At 39.2% G+C, this 18,612-nt stretch overlaps 4 protein-coding genes across 8 annotated transcripts in view; 2 read left to right on the plus strand and 2 right to left on the minus strand.

Moving 5' to 3' along the window:
- The window catches only part of LOC126608315 (uncharacterized), a 9,854-nt gene extending 8,713 nt beyond the window's left edge, over positions 1 to 1,141 (plus strand). The window contains exons 2-3 of the mRNA XM_050276184.1: positions 1 to 148; positions 257 to 1,141. The exon at positions 1 to 148 is cut by the window's left edge and continues 8 nt beyond it. Of these exons, the coding sequence (XP_050132141.1) occupies positions 65 to 148; positions 257 to 1,108 (936 nt within the window). The 5' untranslated portion in view covers positions 1 to 64 and the 3' untranslated portion in view covers positions 1,109 to 1,141. The remainder of the gene's footprint in view (positions 149 to 256) is intronic.
- The window catches only part of LOC126608195 (alpha-aminoadipic semialdehyde synthase), a 31,037-nt gene extending 18,546 nt beyond the window's left edge, over positions 1 to 12,491 (plus strand). The window contains exons 1-25 of one of the 5 annotated variants that reach the window (XM_050276063.1): positions 6,036 to 6,134; positions 6,291 to 6,582; positions 6,730 to 6,816; positions 6,903 to 7,032; positions 7,247 to 7,420; positions 7,506 to 7,588; positions 7,786 to 7,902; positions 8,008 to 8,083; positions 8,276 to 8,447; positions 8,547 to 8,643; positions 8,760 to 8,926; positions 9,006 to 9,057; positions 9,142 to 9,282; positions 9,393 to 9,737; positions 9,887 to 9,967; positions 10,159 to 10,224; positions 10,325 to 10,442; positions 10,591 to 10,720; positions 10,802 to 10,881; positions 10,975 to 11,133; positions 11,202 to 11,439; positions 11,550 to 11,658; positions 11,750 to 11,908; positions 11,985 to 12,054; positions 12,148 to 12,491. In XM_050276063.1, coding sequence (XP_050132020.1) covers positions 6,334 to 6,582; positions 6,730 to 6,816; positions 6,903 to 7,032; positions 7,247 to 7,420; positions 7,506 to 7,588; positions 7,786 to 7,902; positions 8,008 to 8,083; positions 8,276 to 8,447; positions 8,547 to 8,643; positions 8,760 to 8,926; positions 9,006 to 9,057; positions 9,142 to 9,282; positions 9,393 to 9,737; positions 9,887 to 9,967; positions 10,159 to 10,224; positions 10,325 to 10,442; positions 10,591 to 10,720; positions 10,802 to 10,881; positions 10,975 to 11,133; positions 11,202 to 11,439; positions 11,550 to 11,658; positions 11,750 to 11,908; positions 11,985 to 12,054; positions 12,148 to 12,200 — 3,153 coding nt within the window. In that variant the 5' untranslated portion in view covers positions 6,036 to 6,134; positions 6,291 to 6,333 and the 3' untranslated portion in view covers positions 12,201 to 12,491. Of the gene's footprint in view, positions 1 to 2,979; positions 3,422 to 3,568; positions 3,656 to 6,035; positions 6,135 to 6,290; positions 6,583 to 6,729; positions 6,817 to 6,902; positions 7,033 to 7,246; positions 7,421 to 7,505; positions 7,589 to 7,785; positions 7,903 to 8,007; positions 8,084 to 8,275; positions 8,448 to 8,546; positions 8,644 to 8,759; positions 8,927 to 9,005; positions 9,058 to 9,141; positions 9,283 to 9,392; positions 9,738 to 9,886; positions 9,968 to 10,158; positions 10,225 to 10,324; positions 10,443 to 10,590; positions 10,721 to 10,801; positions 10,882 to 10,974; positions 11,134 to 11,201; positions 11,440 to 11,549; positions 11,659 to 11,749; positions 11,909 to 11,984; positions 12,055 to 12,147 lie in introns of those variants that run through there. The other 4 variants (XM_050276047.1, XM_050276056.1, XM_050276037.1 and 1 more) reach the window with 4 other exon arrangements.
- Positions 12,492 to 12,857: 366 nt separating this feature from the next.
- LOC126608306 (uncharacterized) lies at positions 12,858 to 15,847 on the minus strand. The gene is made up of 6 exons (XM_050276172.1): positions 15,040 to 15,847; positions 14,783 to 14,880; positions 14,227 to 14,251; positions 13,912 to 14,032; positions 13,691 to 13,825; positions 12,858 to 13,444 (listed from the first exon to the last, which is right to left on the minus strand). The coding sequence occupies exons 1-6, from the start codon at positions 15,542 to 15,544 to the stop codon at positions 13,234 to 13,236; spliced, it is 1,095 nt and encodes a 364-aa protein (XP_050132129.1). The 5' UTR covers positions 15,545 to 15,847; the 3' UTR covers positions 12,858 to 13,233.
- An 851-nt stretch (positions 15,848 to 16,698) lies between these two features.
- Positions 16,699 to 18,468, minus strand: LOC126608371 (glucan endo-1,3-beta-glucosidase 5-like). The gene is made up of 2 exons (XM_050276247.1): positions 18,091 to 18,468; positions 16,699 to 17,919 (listed from the first exon to the last, which is right to left on the minus strand). Exons 1-2 carry the CDS (start codon positions 18,435 to 18,437, stop codon positions 16,776 to 16,778), a joined length of 1,491 nt encoding a protein of 496 aa, XP_050132204.1. The 5' UTR covers positions 18,438 to 18,468; the 3' UTR covers positions 16,699 to 16,775.
- Positions 18,469 to 18,612: the final 144 nt, after the last annotated feature.

An 18,612-nucleotide genomic window follows, 5' to 3' on the forward strand; every position in this document is an offset into this window, starting at 1 on the left:
AAAACTAATTCACTTAGATCTAGATGATTGCACATCATTGGAGAAAATTTCAAAACTGCCCCCGATGCTCGAGTGTCTGGGCTTGACTAATTGCTTTAGACTAAGTGGCAATGAGGTGAAAAAGTTGGAAAACAATTTGTTGAATCAGGTTCCTAACTCTCTTCTTAATTTCTCTTGTAATTAATTTGTTGATACTTGAGACATCAGATCACAGACTGTAAGTAATTAGTTATCTAAACATTATTTAATTTTGTAGGAATCTCTTTGGCGCTTTGGATTGGAAATTATTCTTCCAGGCACTAAAGTTCCGAAGTGGTTCAGCTATACCTCTAAACATCCAACAACATTTGAACCTCCATCAGAAAATGAAGGTGAAGAAGCTGTTAGAGGCAGTGAATGTTGTTTTGAAATTCCTCTAAACTTACAAGATGAGACTTCCGGATTGGCTCTATGTATTGTTGTTGAAGCATCGACTCCTTATGATCCTTATGTTCTCATCAACGGGGGAAAAGACTTTTATCCTAATTTGAAGTACAACATTGAGGCAACTCATGTGTGGTTCAAGTTAGTGGATTTAGACGAGCAGCAGAGAGATACATGTCAAGTCATATTTCAATTCCTGGAAGGCTCACACATTAAAAGTTGGAGGGTGCACAGTCTATTGCTCAACCAAGACGAACTGCTTCCCTTGTCTTTAGGATCAACGAGTAGTCTTGAGAAGAGGCCTCGTCCAAGTGGACCCCCAGATTATGAGTATGATCAGCTACAGCAATGGCCTTCCTTGTCTTCGGAGCTAGCGGATGATCATACAAAGCGGAGGCATATTGATCTCAATGTTCCTGTTGAGATTGAGGATGAGCAGGAGCAACCGTCCACTTCAAAATCTCAGAGTGTTGGTGCAATCCCATTGTGTGTATGGTGGATTAATTTTATAAATGTGGGGGATAAGGCTGGAGCTCCATCATGTTTATTTGTTTTTGAACTTAGAGCGACTGCGATTTTGTGGTTTCTCTTTCAATCTCATGGGGAGACATGTGCTTGCATAGTTTACGTTCCGTTCTGTGATTTGTTTTTCTTGTACAGAATCTGTGTGCATACCAATTATTGAGCAATCTGGGATGTGTAAGAATGGTTCTGCTAAGGCTTCAAGAGTTGCAGGATCCACCTAATCCGTAACCAAGACGAATTGGTTTCCTTGTCTTTGGGATCAGCCAGTAATGTTGGAAAGAGACCTCGTTTGCCTTAAACCTCGGATATCGTCCATCGTGATCGTCAAGAGCGATGTCTTCCCTTGTACTCGGAGCCAGCGGATCATCCAAACTGGAGGCATATTGATAAAGAAGTGACTTTCTATACTCACATTTTCTGCTTAAACTCTCGTTCCTCGTTTTTCTAATCTTCGGATTGAATAAACCAATGGAGAAAAAAACAAAACGAGGGTGGTTGCTTTATGAGAGGCGCACGAGCAACCACTCACTTCCATTCGCAACGCGATTCACTACTGTAGAAATATTCATCTCTGAATAATTTCTTACTAGCCATGTGTGTGGACTTCATTAATTAATGTTTGAGTTCCTTTGTATTATTAGTTCTGCATAAGGAATTGAACAATACTTAATTAGACTCCAAAATGCTGAAGAAATTCGTCTTCAAAACACTTTGTGACTTATTATAGAATTTCGTGCTTATAATTTAAATTATTTATATTATAAATCAATTTATATTAGAAGAGATGAGAGTTTCAAATCCGAGACGCATGGGTGAAAACCTAACACCCGATTCACTAAAATATTAGATCATATGCACACAAAAAATTAATTATTTATATAAAAGTTTACATTGAAACAAAAAATCCTATCCTGATTTGTCAATTGAATGAAAACCAATATTGCTCATCCGATTGAATGCCTAAAAGGACTAACAATTAGTTATTAGTACCAATTAAAGAGTAGGTAACATTTTGAAGAAATTCTTAAAGTAATTATCACACCGTTACTAACAAACTCTTGTAAAGAAAACTAACTGTTATATTTTAAATTAAAATATTAATTATAGCGCTCACATCATGACAAATAAATTAGTAACCATGTTTCCATGACAAACAAAAATGGCAACAATGGGAACAATATCCACGTTTATAATATATCCATCATTATCCGTCCAATAATGCATGCGTGATAACTTGATAATTTTGATAAGAGGGAGAGAGCGAGTGGTCCGAGTGCGAAAAGCACTCATATTATATGAGTCATATACGTGATAACTTGTCCCAACCGGCAAAGAAGTGGAAGTCCGTTACGTCACCGTACCTGCGGAAACAGTCCCACGTGATCATGGACCTACTGGAAGCTCCGAAGGACAAGGATTGTATGCCTGTCTTGTTTCCGTGCTCTTCTGTTTTGTGTAGTCACGGTTAAGCCACATCAACATTTTATATTTTTTTTATAGAGATAATAAAACAAAAATAAATAGTAATATAAAATTCTGACGTGGTATAACCGTGACCACACAAATAGAAAAGCATGAGAGGGCACAGGAACAAGGAGAGCAAACAATCATTGTCCAGTTCGGAAACCCATGTACTGTAAAGTGTTGATCATGGGCATGGCTGAGTCACGACTTAGTCGCTGACTCACTCACGTGAATTATCACATGCATGCAATTAGAAATAAAAGCACCAACTTCCCGACAGATTATTTTTCAGTGTGATCGGTGGTGGGATATGTGTTAAAAAGTTAATAACTTAAAAAATAAAATTTCTCACTACTTTTATTAAAACACGTGATGTACCATTTGTATTCTCGTCACAACTAAAAATTTCTCCAGCTTCCCATATCAATATCATCCACCTAGCTGCCTGTGCTCACTTGTCACTTTCTCTCTCTTCATTTTCTTTCTCAAACTTTCATACCTAATACCTACACCAACAAAACGATCACACAAAAATTCAACAAGTTACACGTTTTTTGTCCGGTAAAAATGCGTTTCTGATCGCTGTGTTTCGTCTCGATTTCGATTTTGATCACTGTGTTTTTTTTGTTTTCGTCGATTTGGTCATTGCCTTTGGTTTGTTTGAAAATTTTCCAGTTTCCAGAGATGAATTGTTGAAATAATTTGGTGTTGGTGTAGATTCTGGTTTTGGTTTCGGTTTCGGTTTTTTATTAAGATTACAATGATTGGAAATGGGGTGGTGGGGATTTTGGCCGAGTCTGTGAACAAGTGGGAGAGAAGAGCGCCTCTGACGCCGTCTCACTGCGCTCGGCTGCTCCACAGCGGGAGAGAAAAAACCGGAGTTTCTCGGATCATACTGCAGCCCTCGACGAAGAGAATTCATCATGATGCAATGTATGAAGATGTTGGATGTGAAATCTCTGAGGATTTGTCACATTGTGGTTTGATCCTCGGCATCAAACAGCCAAAGGTACTAATTTTTCCGTTCGTTTTATATACCATCAAGTTTGTCAATCGATATGCCGACGTAAACAGAATAGTTTAGAATATCGCCTTGCAAAGAGAAAGTTTGTCGATTGATCACAAATTTTGATACAATTGTTTGGATTTGGTGCAGCTGGAGATGATTCTGCCGGATAGAGCTTATGCGTTTTTTTCGCATACTCATAAGGCTCAGAAGGAAAACATGCCACTCTTGGATAAGGTCTTGTTTGATTTGCTTAGTTTACGTTCCGTTCTGTGATTTGTTTTTCCTGTACAGAATCTAATGTGCATACCAATTTTATGAGCAACATGGGATGTGTAAGAATGGTTCTGCTAAGGCTTCAAGAGTTGCAGGATCCACCAAACCCGTAACCATGACGAATTGGTTTCCTTGCCTTTGGGATCAGCCAGTAATGTTGGAAAGAGACCACGTTTGCCTTAAACCTCGGATATCGTCCATCGTGATCGTCAAGAGCGATGTCTTCCCTTGTACTCGGAGCCAGCGGATCATCCAAACTGGAGGCATATTGATAAAGAAGTGACTTCTATACTCACATTTTCTGCTTAAACTCTCATCCCTCGTTTTTCTAATCTTCGGATTGAATAAACCAATGGAGAAAAAAACAAAACGAGGGTGGCTGCTTTATGAGAGGCGCACAAGCAACCACTCACTTCCATTCGCAACGCGATTCATTACTGTAGAAATTTTCATCTATGAATAATTTCTTACTAGCCATGTGTGTGGACTTCATTAATTAATGTTTGAGTTCCTTTTTATTATTAGTTCTGCATAAGGAATTGAGCAATACTTAATTAGACTCCTAAATGGTGAAGAAATTCGTCTTCCATACACTTTGTGACTTATTATAGAATTTCGCACTCATAATTTAAATTATTTATATTATAAATCAATGTATAAACTTACTAATACGTGTCATCTAGTAATTCATGATATGATAAGTACTTGTTAGTGTTTACAAACAGTTGTTAGTATCCAATTGTTTAAAGAATTTTTATTCTTGAAGATAAGTGCGTGATTAATTAAATATTAAACTTTGAGTGTGCGGATAAACTTTTGTTGGTGCATATACAATTACCATATCCTTACCATGGTAAGTTTTCTTATGTCATCCTTCTTGTTTATTATTATTATTTTTAAATTATCATTATTAGAGAGAGATGAAAGATTTCAAAATTATTACAATAAATTAGAAGAGAGGAGAGTTTTAAATCCGAGACTGAAACGCATGGGTGGAAACTCAACACCTGATTCACTAAAATATTATATCATATGCAAAAAAATAATTAATTATTTATATAAAAGTTTACATTGAAAAAAAATAAAATCCTATCCTGATTTGTCAATTGAATGAAAACCAATATTGCTCATCTGATTGAATGCCTAAAAGGACTAACAATTAATTATTAGTACCAATTAAAGAGTAGGAAACATTTTGGAGAAATTCTTAAAGTAATTGCCGTTACTAAAAAACTCTTGTAAGGAAAACTAACTGTTATATTTTAAATTAAAATATCAATTATATTGCTCACATCATATTATGATAAGTAAATTAGTAACCATGATTCCATGACAAACAAAAATGGCAACAATGGGAACAATATCCACATTTATAATAGGGGTGTGATATTCACACACACTATTTTACTTCTCACACATTTTTTATAATTTTTGTCCGTTGATCTTTTTCAATTCATCTAATCCGACGATCGAAAATTAAAAAAATATGTGAAAAATAAAATAGAATATGTGAATATCACATCCCTTATAATATCCATCATTATCCGTCTAATAATGCATACTTGATAACTTGACAAGAGAGAGAGAGAGAGTGGTCCGAGTGCGAAAAGCACTTAAATATGTGATAACTTGTCCCAACCGGCAAAGAAATGGAAGTCCGTTACGTCACCATGCTTGGGGAAACAATCCCACGTGGCGTGATCTGGTGGGATCATGGGCCTAGTTGAAGCTCTGAAACCCATGTCACGACTCGGATAAAAACAGTAGTTTGTCCTTTTTCTCTATATACTATAAGGTGCGCTTGTCGTTTTCAACTCTCTCCTATAAGCCTTGGATTGGCTTTCTCAGGATAGGTTTGAAGTCGATTAGTCTAGTTAAGCTAATCCATTTCTTGAATCACATAAAGAGGTTCCTATCGGTCAAAGAAATGAGAATTCGTAGTTTGGTTTGCAGGGGACTTGGCCGTCCAGGATTGATCCTAGAAGGCCAACTTATAAGCGTATAAACTCATTTTTTCACGATTCGGGTATTATCAGTCAATTGAATGTGTTTCGTAAGCTTTCTTCTAAACCCAGTAACAAAACTTCTTTTCGAACTAGAAATAGATTAAATAGGTGTCACAGTTGATCATGGGTATGGCTGAGTCACGACTCGGTTGCTGACTCACTCACGTGAATTATCACATGCATGTGATAGACATAAGAGAATTTTAACAAAAAGCTCCTGGTACTGTTTATTTTAACGAAAAATCATATTTTTTACACTAAAAAATTCATTCTAGTACTATTTACTTTATTTTAAAACTTAAAAGTTATCAAACTTTTTTTCATAAGTTTTCTTATAAATAAAAGCACCAGCCTCCCAAACTTTCCTACCGAATTACCTACACCAACAAAACGATCACACAAAGATTCAACAAGTTAAACACATTTTTCGTCTGGTAAAAATGCGTTTCTGATCGCTGTGTTTCGTCTCGATTTCGATTTTGATCACTGTGTTTTTTTTGTTTTCGTCGATTTGGTCATTGCCTTTGGTTTGTTTGAAATTTTTCCAGTTTCCAGAGATGAATTGTTGAAATAATTTGGTGTTGGTGTAGATTCTGGTTTTGGTTTCGGTTTCGGTTTTTTATTAAGATTACAATGATTGGAAATGGGGTGGTGGGGATTTTGGCCGAGTCTGTGAACAAGTGGGAGAGAAGAGCGCCTCTGACGCCGTCTCACTGCGCTCGGCTGCTCCACAGCGGGAAAGATAAAACCGGAGTTTCTCGGATCATACTGCAGCCGTCGACGAAGAGAATTCATCATGATGCAATGTATGAAGATGTTGGATGTGAAATCTCTGAGGATTTGTCACATTGTGGTTTGATCCTCGGCATTAAACAGCCAAAGGTACTCATTTTTCCGTTCGTTTTATATACCATCAAGTTTGTCAATCGATATGCCGACGTAAACAGAATAGTTTAGAATATCGCCTTGTAAAGAGAAAGTTTGTCGATTGATCACAAATTTTGATACAATTGTTTGGATTTGGTGCAGCTGGAGATGATTCTGCCGGATAGAGCTTATGCGTTTTTTTCGCATACTCATAAGGCTCAGAAGGAAAACATGCCACTCTTGGATAAGGTCTTGCTTGATTTTCGTATGTTTTGAGCGGTTTTAAATACTTGCTTTCTTCGTTAGCAATTTATAACTCTCTGTGTGGTGTCCAGATCCTAGCAGAAAGAGTGTCTCTCTATGATTACGAGCTTATTGTCGGGGATCATGCGAGAAGACTACTTGCATTCGGAAAGTATGCTGGTAGAGCAGGATTTATCGACTTCTTGCTCGGCTTAGGACAGAGTATGTTCCAATTCATACAGTATCTGAGATGTTTTGAATTCATCTGCTATGGTGAATCTGTGTTGTTCAAGGCAATTTTAGGCTTGAAATAATGCATGAGCTGGCGTTTTCGTATTCGTTTTTGTTTAGCTATGTTAATGTTTGAGCATCTCTTGTGTACTTTTGGGTACTTTGGATGTCAGGTTTTTTCTCACCTTGTTTTAATTTGTCTTAGGGTACCTAAGTCTTGGATATTCGACACCGTTTCTTTCGTTGGGTGCATCTTATATGTATCCATCCTTGGCTGCCGCTAAGGCAGCTGTAATTTCTGTGGGCGAAGAGATAGCAACTCGCGGACTGCCATCAGGAATCTGTCCTCTTGTCTTCATTTTCACCGGTTCAGGAAATGGTACAATATTGCTTGTTCTTACGAAGCTTAAATTTCTCTAACATCTAATAGCAAAATATATCTCATGCAATTTTATTTCCTGTAGTTTCTTCTGGTGCACAAGAGATATTTAAGCTTCTTCCTCATACTTTTGTGGAACCAAGCGAACTTCCGGCACTATTTGTGGCGGTAAGTAGTAAAACTAGTACAGTATATGTTGTTCCAACTTGATCTTGTAAGATAACAATAATAGAAGGGAAAATGCACTTCTCATTAGGTTCTTATTGACTCGAGAGACATAAAGTTTAGGCGGAAACAGCTCTGTACAAATAGATGTCACCCTTCCTTGTGTTAGGTTTTCATTTTTTTTTTTTTTTTCTGATTAGGCCAAGGATGATGCTCAAACTACTCGAAAATCGAAAAGGATCTTCCAAGTATACGGTTGTGTTGTGACTAGTAAAAACATGGTTGAACACGAAGATCCAACAAGAGAATTTGACAAAGTAAGCCCTGATCTCATAGTCATCTTTTAATTCTTCATTCCTCACGTCTTGTTTCTCGCTATCGTATAACAGAATATACTAACTCAAAACGTCTGCAATTTTCAGGCCGACTATTATGCACATCCAGAACACTACAACCCTGTTTTCCACGAAAAAATAGCCCCATATGCATCTGTAATCGGTATGCTTTACACTCTTCTATCAATTTTTTAGACAAATCAGTAGAGTTAATGTCATTAAATGAGTGCCTTGGATTTTAACTTAAGGATTTTCGAAACCTTTGGTTCTCAATTATCGTTATCCATTTCATTATCTCATCCCATTAGATTTTAAAGAGACAAAATTTACTCTTTATGTTCTTTTCGCCTTGCAGTGAATTGCATGTATTGGGAGAAACGATTTCCTCGCTTATTGAGTACCAAGCAGGTTCAAGATCTAACAAAGAAAGCAAGTGTGCTTGTTGGAATCGCTGATATAACTTGTGACATAGGGGGGTCAATAGAATTTGTCAACCAAACCACATCAATTGACTCACCTTTCTTCAGGTACAAGTCATAAACACCACCTCAAAAAGCATTTTCTTGCTCACAAAATAGCATTTGCAGCTTTGAAAATAACAGTTCTTTCGGTAACATGGTTTGCAGATACGATCCTGTGACTAATTCTTACCATCGTGACATGGACGGCGCTGGTGTGATATGTCAAGCTGTGGACATTCTTCCGACAGAATTTGCAAAAGAGGTGCACTACTTTCATCCCTGCCTTCTTTTTCAATAAATGCAGTAATTCTAGAATAGTCTAATGCCAGAGATTATACTTCTCGTGGTTTGATAAAACATTTCTTTAATTTTGGGAAGGCTTCGAAACATTTTGGAGACATATTGTCCAATTTTGTTGGTAATTTGGCTTCTACAAAAGACATTACAAAGTTGCCTGCACATTTAAGGAGAGCTTGCATTACCCATGGAGGAGCACTTACCTCATTTTATGAATATATTCCGCGTATGAGAAAGTCAGACTCAGAGTAAGTTTCGCTTTCATTTCACATATATACTTGCCCTTGTTCTTTGGTGTTAAGCATATATTCTCTTTTTGATTTGCAGAGAAATATCAAAGAATCATGTTAATCACAACTACAAGAACTACAACATATCAGTAAGTTTCTCTATTTCTATTAACAATTTCGGATATTTCTCCGCTTATCATGCCATATATGCTGAGTTTCATTCTAAATCACAGGTATCTCTCAGTGGTCACCTATTTGATCAGTTTCTGATAAATGAGGCCTTAGATATCATTGAAGCTGCAGGCGGCTCCTTTCATTTGGTTAAGTGTGACGTGGGTCAATGTTCGAATTCTCTATCATTCTCCGAACTTGAAGTAAGTAGACCTCTAGCCAGTTTGGTCATCGGAGAGGTTCACTTTGGTATCTTCGAGTACAAGTTATCTTTACGTCAAATTTCATAGCATGAACTCGTTGTTATGGACAGGTGGGTGCAGATGACACGGCCGTTCTTGATCAAATTATCGACTCTTTAACTTCTCTAGCGAATTCAAACGAAAATCATGACTTAAAGCAAGAGAAAAATAAGATTTCTCTGAGTTTTGGTGAAGTCCAGCACAGTCCCACTAAAAAGGGAAATGACACGAAAAGAAAGGCTGGGGTTCTGATTATTGGAGCAGGCCGGGTCTGCCAGCCAGCTGCTGAGATGTTAGCATCAGTTAGCGGAATGTCATCCCACGAATGGTACAAAACATGCTTTGAAGATGAATTCGAAGAGATTAATGATGTGCAAGTTACTGTTGCATCTCTCTACCTAAAGGATGCTGAAGAGGTATGGCTGCAGAAAATCACATATTTCAAAAACCTGCTTTCAATTCTATCATGATGTATATTTTTTCATTCAAGAATGATGCGCAAACTTTTATGTGTTCATCTCATTTTTTCGCGTTTGAACATTTTGATGCTGAAATTTTGGAGCAGATCACTGAAGGTATTCCAAATGCAACGGCAGTTCAACTTGATATTTCGGACACTGGCAGTCTGCATAGGTATATATCGGAGGTAATGACTTTTCTACAGTACGGTTTAAAGAGCAGTTTTTGAATTTCAGAGAAATCGAATGCCTAGCAGCTATATTACATATGATCAAAATGATTTGTTTAACTTAGATGTGTACTATTTTCGGTGTTCAAAACTTGCAAAGCTTCCATCGCACTCTTATATTTTTGGTGTTCTTTGTTTCCCTCATGCAGGCTGAACTTGTTATAAGTTTACTGCCGGCTTTTTGCCACGTTACTGTAGCAAATGCATGTATTGAGGTACTTCACGTTGCCTCACTGTTATATTTTCTTTGTTTTTCGTTCTTTACTTTTTCTGCCTTCCTTCAGCTAAGGAAAAAGGTTTTGTGTCTTCATTCAGCTTAAAAAGCATCTTGTCACTGCTAGCTATGTTGATGAATCCATGTCAAAACTGGATGAGAAGGCAAAGAGTGCTGGTATTACGATTCTTGGTGAGATGGGCTTGGACCCTGGGATAGGTAATGACTTATGTCTGGAAATGCTTTCAGAATAACCAGAAACGCTTTCAAATGATCAAAAAGAGAACAATTGAAACTAGTCCTTGTGATGGCAAAAACTTTGGCATATTAGTAATGCAACTACTATTTTGATTTCGTCCGACTTCAGATCATATGATAGCGATGAAGATGATCAACCAAGCACACGTTCGGAAGGGGAAAATAATGTCTTTCACTTCTTACTGTGGTGGACTGCCATCCCCAGCTGCAGCAAACAATCCGTTAGCATATAAATTCAGGTAACTCGGATTGGATACCCTCCTTAATTATATCTACTGTGTATAGTTTTACTTCTAACTTCTATTAACCTATCATTTCAGCTGGAGTCCTGCAGGAGCTATTCGAGCTGGACGTAATCCTGCAACGTACAAATCTAACGGCAAAATTGTAGAAGTTGATGGTATGTTGTCAGTGATGAGCTATTTTGATTATCATAATGAATACGAGTCATTCTGCACTTTTTCACTTTTATCTTTATGGTACAAAATTTCAGGGAAGGATCTTTATGATTCAGCTGCGAAATATCGGGTTCCAGACCTTCCAGCCTTCTCGTTAGAATGCCTTCCAAATCGTAACTCCCTAGTTTATGGGGACTTGTATGGAATAGGACATGAAGCATCAACAGTCTTTCGTGGAACTCTTCGATATGAAGGTATGACATTGCTTGGCTTCTAGGTTAAGTTAATGCTTAGATTCTTACTTGAATTCTATTTTGAGTAGGGTTCGGAGAAATAATGGCAACGCTTTCAAGAATTGGTTTATTCGAATCTGAACCTCATCCGCTTCTTAAGGATGCAAATAGACCCACGTTCAGGAAATTTTTGTCTGAACTCCTCAAAATGAAAACTGAAGATCTGGACAGACCTCTGATCGGAGAGAAAATCATCCCCGAAAGGATTGACACGCTCGGATACTGCAAAGAGCAAGGAGCTGCTGTGAGGGCAGCTAAGACTATCGTGTATGCACATTGCACCTCTTACCCGTTTTCTTTCCATTCTTCTTGTGTGCTTGTATTTTCTAGACAGAGTAATACTGAAATGTATCGGTTTGTTCTCCGTTGTGGAACAGATTTCTGGGACTTCACGAGCAGAAAGAGATCCCCGCCTCTTGCAAAAGCGCATTTGAAGTTGCTTGTCTTCGGATGGAAGAGAGATTAGCGTACTCCAGCACGGAACAGGTAGGTTACTTTTGAGACAAGTGAAACAGCGTTATGATAGCCAAGTCATTTTACACCAAAATTATGCATAATCTGTGTGATTTGTGGTCAGGACATGGTGCTTTTGCATCATGAAGTGGAGGTTGAGTTCCCGGATGGACTTCGAGAGAAGCATACAGGCACTCTACTGGAATTCGGGAAAATGAAAAGCGGTAAGATGATCACCGCCATGGCGTTCACTGTTGGAGTCCCGGCGGCCATTGGAGCTCTGGTACTTGCTACACGTTTCTATGATCTTCTATAGTATGCAGTGAGATAAATCCCTAACCAAATTTACTTCCTCGCAGCTCATACTTGGAAACAAGATCAAAACCAGAGGCGTCTTGAGACCTATCGAACCAGAAGTATACGTCCCAGGTCACCACTTGCTCTTATTCTTCATGATTTAGCCTTTTCGACATGAATTTTCGTTGTCCGCAACATAACTGGTGTATTTTTGTGGTGTTGCAGCAATGGATATACTACAAGCGTATGGAATCAAGTTAATGGAGAAGATCGAGTGATCCGAACCATCTCCGTTCGTCCTTCCTGACAAATATCGACCGATCCAACTTGAAACTCGACGCGCTACTGCCTGGTATCGCTCGGGCGCAAGGAAGCACAGATATTTGAAAGGAAGTGTATGACGTAAATTATGTAACAGGGCTCCAGTGAGAAGTTTGCAGTGCCTTTTTTTCTAAGTTTAGCGGAAAATGGCGTCTGCAAATGGGAGGAGCTTACTGTTCCTACTTGGTGTAAGAAAAATAATGATGCGAACAATGAATTTGACAGTTTATCAGATCAAAATTCAAACACTTGAGTTCTCCAGGAATGCTTTGTGATTACATCGAATTGAGCCAGTTATCGTGTCGGGTTCAAACGAACTTGATCAAACGGTAACGCTGTACAAGTTTGTGCAACAAAATTGAGAAACAACCGATTCATAAGTTCAATGCAGTGTGCAGGCATTTTCATGGTTGTCAAAAACAAAATATTAGGGTTAGAACAAAATTCGACATCTCAGTCGTTCTACTAATAAACTGCAGCAGCAGTTAGGGGTGGGTTCGATTTCAATCAGTTCAGTTTTAATCAGTTTTCGGTTTTTCAAACCCACCCCTGGCAGCAGTAATGGCAAATACAAAACAACCAGCAAACCTAAAGAATAAAACAAGGTCACACAGTTAAACAATGGTAAATTTTGGATTATTCGAGAATTTTCGTCATCCTCCATATTTACAACTTAAGAAATTTCCTTTTACCCTATTCTCTTCTAAATGAATAATAAGGAGAAAAAGGAATAGAAACCAAACCCAATCCAGGGTTGGCTTCCAGAAATCTGACACCTAGTTGCCAGAAGTTGGGGTAATGATATGATATTATCACTTCTCACCCTTGTCCTACTAAAACTTTCACCGGACAACCCTATTTGGTCCGGTCTCTAAAGACTTGGAGTTTCGTCATCAACGATACTTTCTGTAGCATCCTTCTGATGCACTCCATGTTCTCAACATATCTTGACAAAGTGGCAGTCAATCTGGCAATGGGTTGTAATAAAAACTATGAAATTATGCTGTTTATGGTCATCAGCTGCTTCTCGACAGCTTCCCAGTTATGAACCTTGGTGACCAGGGGGTGTTGATCAATAGACTCCGTCTTGCACCAGGGATATGAGTTCTCATAATCAAAAAGTAGAACCCTGATCCCCACCTCGGCACATTCAAGTGCATATCTTGGATTGTCATCGATTAGAACCTTTGCTCCCAGGGACCTGGCAAGTACATGTCATCAGAACAGAGAGTCGCTATACTATGTATAGTAGGACAACGATTGGGTCCTATGAGGAGATAGTAGTCGACAAACCAACAAGCAGGTAAACATGCATCATTATTGGAACAGGAAACTTGAAAAGCGGATTTATAGGTTCTAAAAACTGAAGGAAAAATGCTTCAACAGATGCATAAAGTTTCAAATATATAACATCTTCGAAACTATCTGAAGTTGTTCATGAGGATACCTGCATATTTCTGACTTAGGCCTGGACTCTCCATGCAAAGCCCAGTGGTTGCCAAAGTGAATTTCCTGAAACAGCCCTGAAAAATGTTGTTCGATCCATTGAAGAGTGTGGTCCTTAATTACATTCTGCCGAGACCTATTAGCACAGAGATGCCAAAAGATCAAGTTACTAAATGCTCTGATAACCATAATAATAAAATGGTCTCAGCTAATTGTACATACGTCACAACCGACAGGTCACAGAAATCTGACAACTTATGAATCGTCTCCTGAGCACCTGGGAGTGGATGGATCCCGGTCTTGAAATATGATGATTTAAAGAACTCGTGAACACGATAATCGGCTGTCAAAACGAATTAGGTAATCAATCGTGACTATGCTTTAAAGAAAGGAAAAAAGATATGGCAGGAAAAAAAGTGCAAGTAAAATTTTAAGCAGCAATCTCAAAACATTTATCAAATGTCTCAATCAAAAATTTGACCATGAAACCAAAAGAATCTGGTGATTTAATGCAAAAGATGGACACATTTAAAGTACCTTCATCACGTGAACAGTTCCATATCTGTAACAGAAAAGAAATTTGATGCATCAGGATATGTTCAAGGAAATGTAAATATTCTCCCAAGAAAGCGTATCAAGGGAAAGGGTAACATAAAATGTAAAAATATATCCGTGAAGCCTGCTACCAAAGAGAACTGGCACCTTAAACTACGGAGTAAAGAACTCGGATTTCTGGAGTAACAACTCAACTCAACTCAATCAAACAGAGCGAGGAATGGATGAGGCAAGCAAATATTATTATATTCCAACACAAGAAACGTCTGAAATATAAATCACAGTTCACAATGTAATATAGACTTCAAGTCGAGAATACAAAGTAAACCGCCAACTACTACGAGCATACTTGTAAACAACTCACGGGTTCGCTATTATATGAAAAATGCTAAAAACATTTGAAATGTCGAGTCATATCAACTTGCAATGCGAAATATGGCAAACAAGCAAGCAAGCAAGCAAACCAACAACCACAATTGCATGACTCTATATATGTAGCAGTCTAGACTCATTGGCTCAACTAGTTGGCAGGTAATACCTTGAAGAACTCATACACATGGTACTCCGAAACTGAATGGTTGGACGAGTAACGATCAGCAATAAAGCAGTTGAGAGCCGAGACAAAGTTTCCCAATACTGCTCATAAAAAACAGCATTCGGACAAAATAACCATATATCAGCTAAAAACAGTTCCAAGCTCTCATTTTGGTTAAATCAAGAGAAACCCAAGTTGGCAAATATAAAAGACAACATAATAATCGTGACAGAAAATGAGAATCAATGTATATACATTACCCTCGTCCACATCGACCGCGACAACGAGTTTATCACGGGGCAAAGGATGGTGTGGGATTCCGGCCCGGCCTCCGCGCTCCTGGCAACCATTTGAGGAGGTCAATCCAACGGTATCCGAGCTGCGGAGGTCCAGCTCAAGATCACGAACCAACTGAGCATTGGGATGACGCTTAATGCTATTGCTATGGGACTGATTGTGGGGATGATGCTGAGATTGCAAGCACCCCTTCACAACAAAATTGCACCCAATGCTTGTATTCCTCAGATTCCGAGGAAAATTTTCAGCTTTCCCGGGAAAATTCGCAGACTTGCAAGAATGGCCCGCAGAAAAATGGGAAGGCGTCCATTGAGCTTGGGTTTGAAACCCTCTGCATCCACTATGGCTAAACAAAAAAGCAGCCGCCATGGCCTCTGTATACTGCTGGCGGCAATGGAGGAGCAAAGGTCGGTGCTTTGAGCTTGCGAAGAGGAAGCGATCGACGCCTTGCCTTTTCAACAACAACATAACGATCCCCAAATGCCCCTCACAACCAAAACCCCAACATTCACAGAGATTGCAGCATAAACCCTAAAAACTGCCGATTTGGGAATTCCCAACTCCCAAAACGTAGCCGGAAGATTCCTCTGCAAAATTCTGAGTCGGCCACGGGATGCACGAAGTTGGGAAGGTGAATCCAAAGAATGCAAGTCACGTATATTCATAAAAGCAGAGAAATTGGAAGCTCTCTCCTCTCTCTCCCTCCCCTCTCTCTCTCTCTCTCTCTCTTGTTTGTTTCTCTGAAGCTGTGATCCAATCGTATAAATTTGCAGAAAAAATCTAATAATTATTATTTTTTGTTTAATTCTGAATTAGTTTTTAGTAATTTTTAGTTTATGAGGATTAATTATTGGTTAAAGCGGAAACTCGGCCTTGATTTCCGATTAAATTACAAAAATTTAATTTGTAAAGTTAGATGCCTTCCCTCCCTCGGTAACTTTCTTCTCCTTTGTTCATTCCTGTGTGTATCATTTATGGGACCCACACTAATGTGATCCGACGGTCCTGATTGTGTCCACGTTTTCTGCTTGTGGTGGGCCATCTCTGTCTTTTCTTTTCGTCTCCTTTTGTTGCTTATTTTTGTGTTTTCATCGCCATTGAAAAGAAAAGGTGTCCAATTTTGGCTTTTGCTTCGGATATGAAAATTGATGTTATTTTATGATTATTTAGAGTAACCCTAATCAACTACATGATTAGTAACTTTGTAATTGTCATTACCTCTCTTTGTACATCAATAACAATTTCTTTTATTTCAATAGTTCACATGTTCCGACATGGAATAATTAATATTGTCTTTTTAGAGAATCTGTTTTATAATCGAGTGTATCATCCTTACGTTTACAGTCAAGAGAAAATCTGATGTTTGGACATCCGTACAATGCACTAAACACAAAAGAGTTAAGGGGTTTTTGTGTATGTGGTCAGACAATCACGTTACCCAGACACATGGACAAAATACAAAAATTTGTCATCCATTTTAATATTGTTAAAATTCTCTCGTGCTTGTTCGATTAGCGAATCAATCGTTAATTCAACTATCATATAATGTAATCAGTTAATCTGATTTAAAAATACATCGCTTCAATATGAAGGGGATTAAAATGGACAAGATCACACAAATGTAGGTAAAAAACAATCAGCATCGATTCATTGCAAAGTAAACCCTTAAAATATATACAATACAAGTGGTGGTGAAAATTTAGATGATCAATGTGGATACTAGAACAAGCGCAAGTAACCCCATCGCAACTTTGTAGGAGCTGTGCTCTCTCAATCCAGCAGCCGGCGAAGCAGGAGACCGCGGTCGAGACTTTTCGAGATCAATCATGATCTGGAACCGGCACGAACCATTCTGAGTCGGAGTTGGATCCGTCTTCGTAATGACTGAAAGACCAGAGAAGTTGCAGGCATCGTTGCGCTGGTTCATTGTTTGGAAGTACATGTTGAAAGCATAAGAGACATTGCTTTTAGCATCAAGCATTCCACAAGAAGATCCATTTCCAAGACTTGTGCAATCTGCATGGGAGCAAGCATAGTCGATACTTTGAGCCAAATTTGGATCGGAAGTGCTCGCGTCCGGCGACATTACGCACCATTGTCTAGGCAAATACTTCACACCTTTCGCCGGAACCAAAGATTTTCCGCTACCCATGTCCAACGGGTATTTGAGTGATCCGTCGTAATTGAACATCCCCCAATGCCTCTCGAAATTCCCGGGCAGAACGCTCTTGGCATCTTCATCTATGAGTGCAAATATGTAAATGTCGGGCGCGGCTGACCTCTTTGGGGTGCCTTGTCCCGCAAGGATTCGGTTTAGAAGGCCTTGGTTGAACCGCCGGGCATCTTGTATGTTGGCATTAGGGTCACCATCCGTTGGCCATCCGACTTCTCCAACAATGACAGGCAATTTGGAGAAGCCGTTCTTTTCGAGGGCGGCAATGCAGGTGTCGAAGTTGGCATCAAGCACGTTGGTGTAGGAGATGGAGCCATCGACAACGGGCTTCGCAGTGTTGTTGAAGAAGGCGTATTCTTTTGGAAAATCGGGGTCGGCTTGGAGGCTGAGGAAAGGGTAGATGTTGATGGTGAGAACGCCGTTGTTGTCGCTTAGAAACTTCATGATGGACATCATGAGGGTGCGGATGTCGGACCGGAAGTCGCCTCCGGAGGGAAGGCCGGAGTCAGTCTGGTAAACGTCGGCGTTTATGGGAATCGTCACCTTCACTTGCCTCCCTAGCCCTGCTTTTATGAGGGCTGCTTGAATATTTTGGAGTGCTGGAAGCGTGGTTTGCAAGAAAGTGTCCTTGTAGGCTGTGAGGAAAGGTTCATTGCCCACGGCCACATACCTGCTTAGATTCAGATGTTAATTTGATATCTAATATAGGAGAAATTCTTGAGTCCGATAGGTGAACCACACACGTAAAAGTGCGACTCCCTTATATTGGGTGGGCCAACATAGGACTGTGTGAAACCTTTACAATTTTGAGTAATACGAACAAAAATTTTGAGTCATTTACCTTATATCAACGCCGTTTTTAGATATGTAGGAAGATACATTTTGAGACACCCACTTCTCAGCGACAGTAACACTACTAGCAAGTGGTGCCAATAGATCATTAGGTATCCCCACCATAACCTGGATGCCAGACCTTCCCAGAGCTTGCAATGCCCCGGCATCAGCTTCGAACAGCTTCACCTTGCTGAAGCCATTGTCCTTCAAAAGCTTGACGACAATCTTAGGAGGCAACGGGTGCGTGGAACGGGTTCCCCAGTTGCACGCCAAGCCGCCAGCGCCAAGCACCCCTCTCACCACGCCTTCGCTGGTAACGCAGAGCAAAAAGAACAACAAGAACCGGAAACCCATGTTTTCTTACGCCCTCCTCACTTCAGTCTTCGGTTTTTCGAGCGTATTTCTACTGGGTGGAAATGTCCGTTGATGAGAGGAAAGGCAAGGAATCAGATGAATGTTTAACTGGAAAACTGGATTCTAAGAGGGAAAGGGATAGAGTGAACTTGTTGTAAACCTAGTTTTTTTATGC

Source organism: Malus sylvestris, chromosome 2, assembly GCF_916048215.2.
Source record: "Malus sylvestris chromosome 2, drMalSylv7.2, whole genome shotgun sequence".
Classification (NCBI taxonomy): Eukaryota; Viridiplantae; Streptophyta; class Magnoliopsida; order Rosales; family Rosaceae; genus Malus; species Malus sylvestris.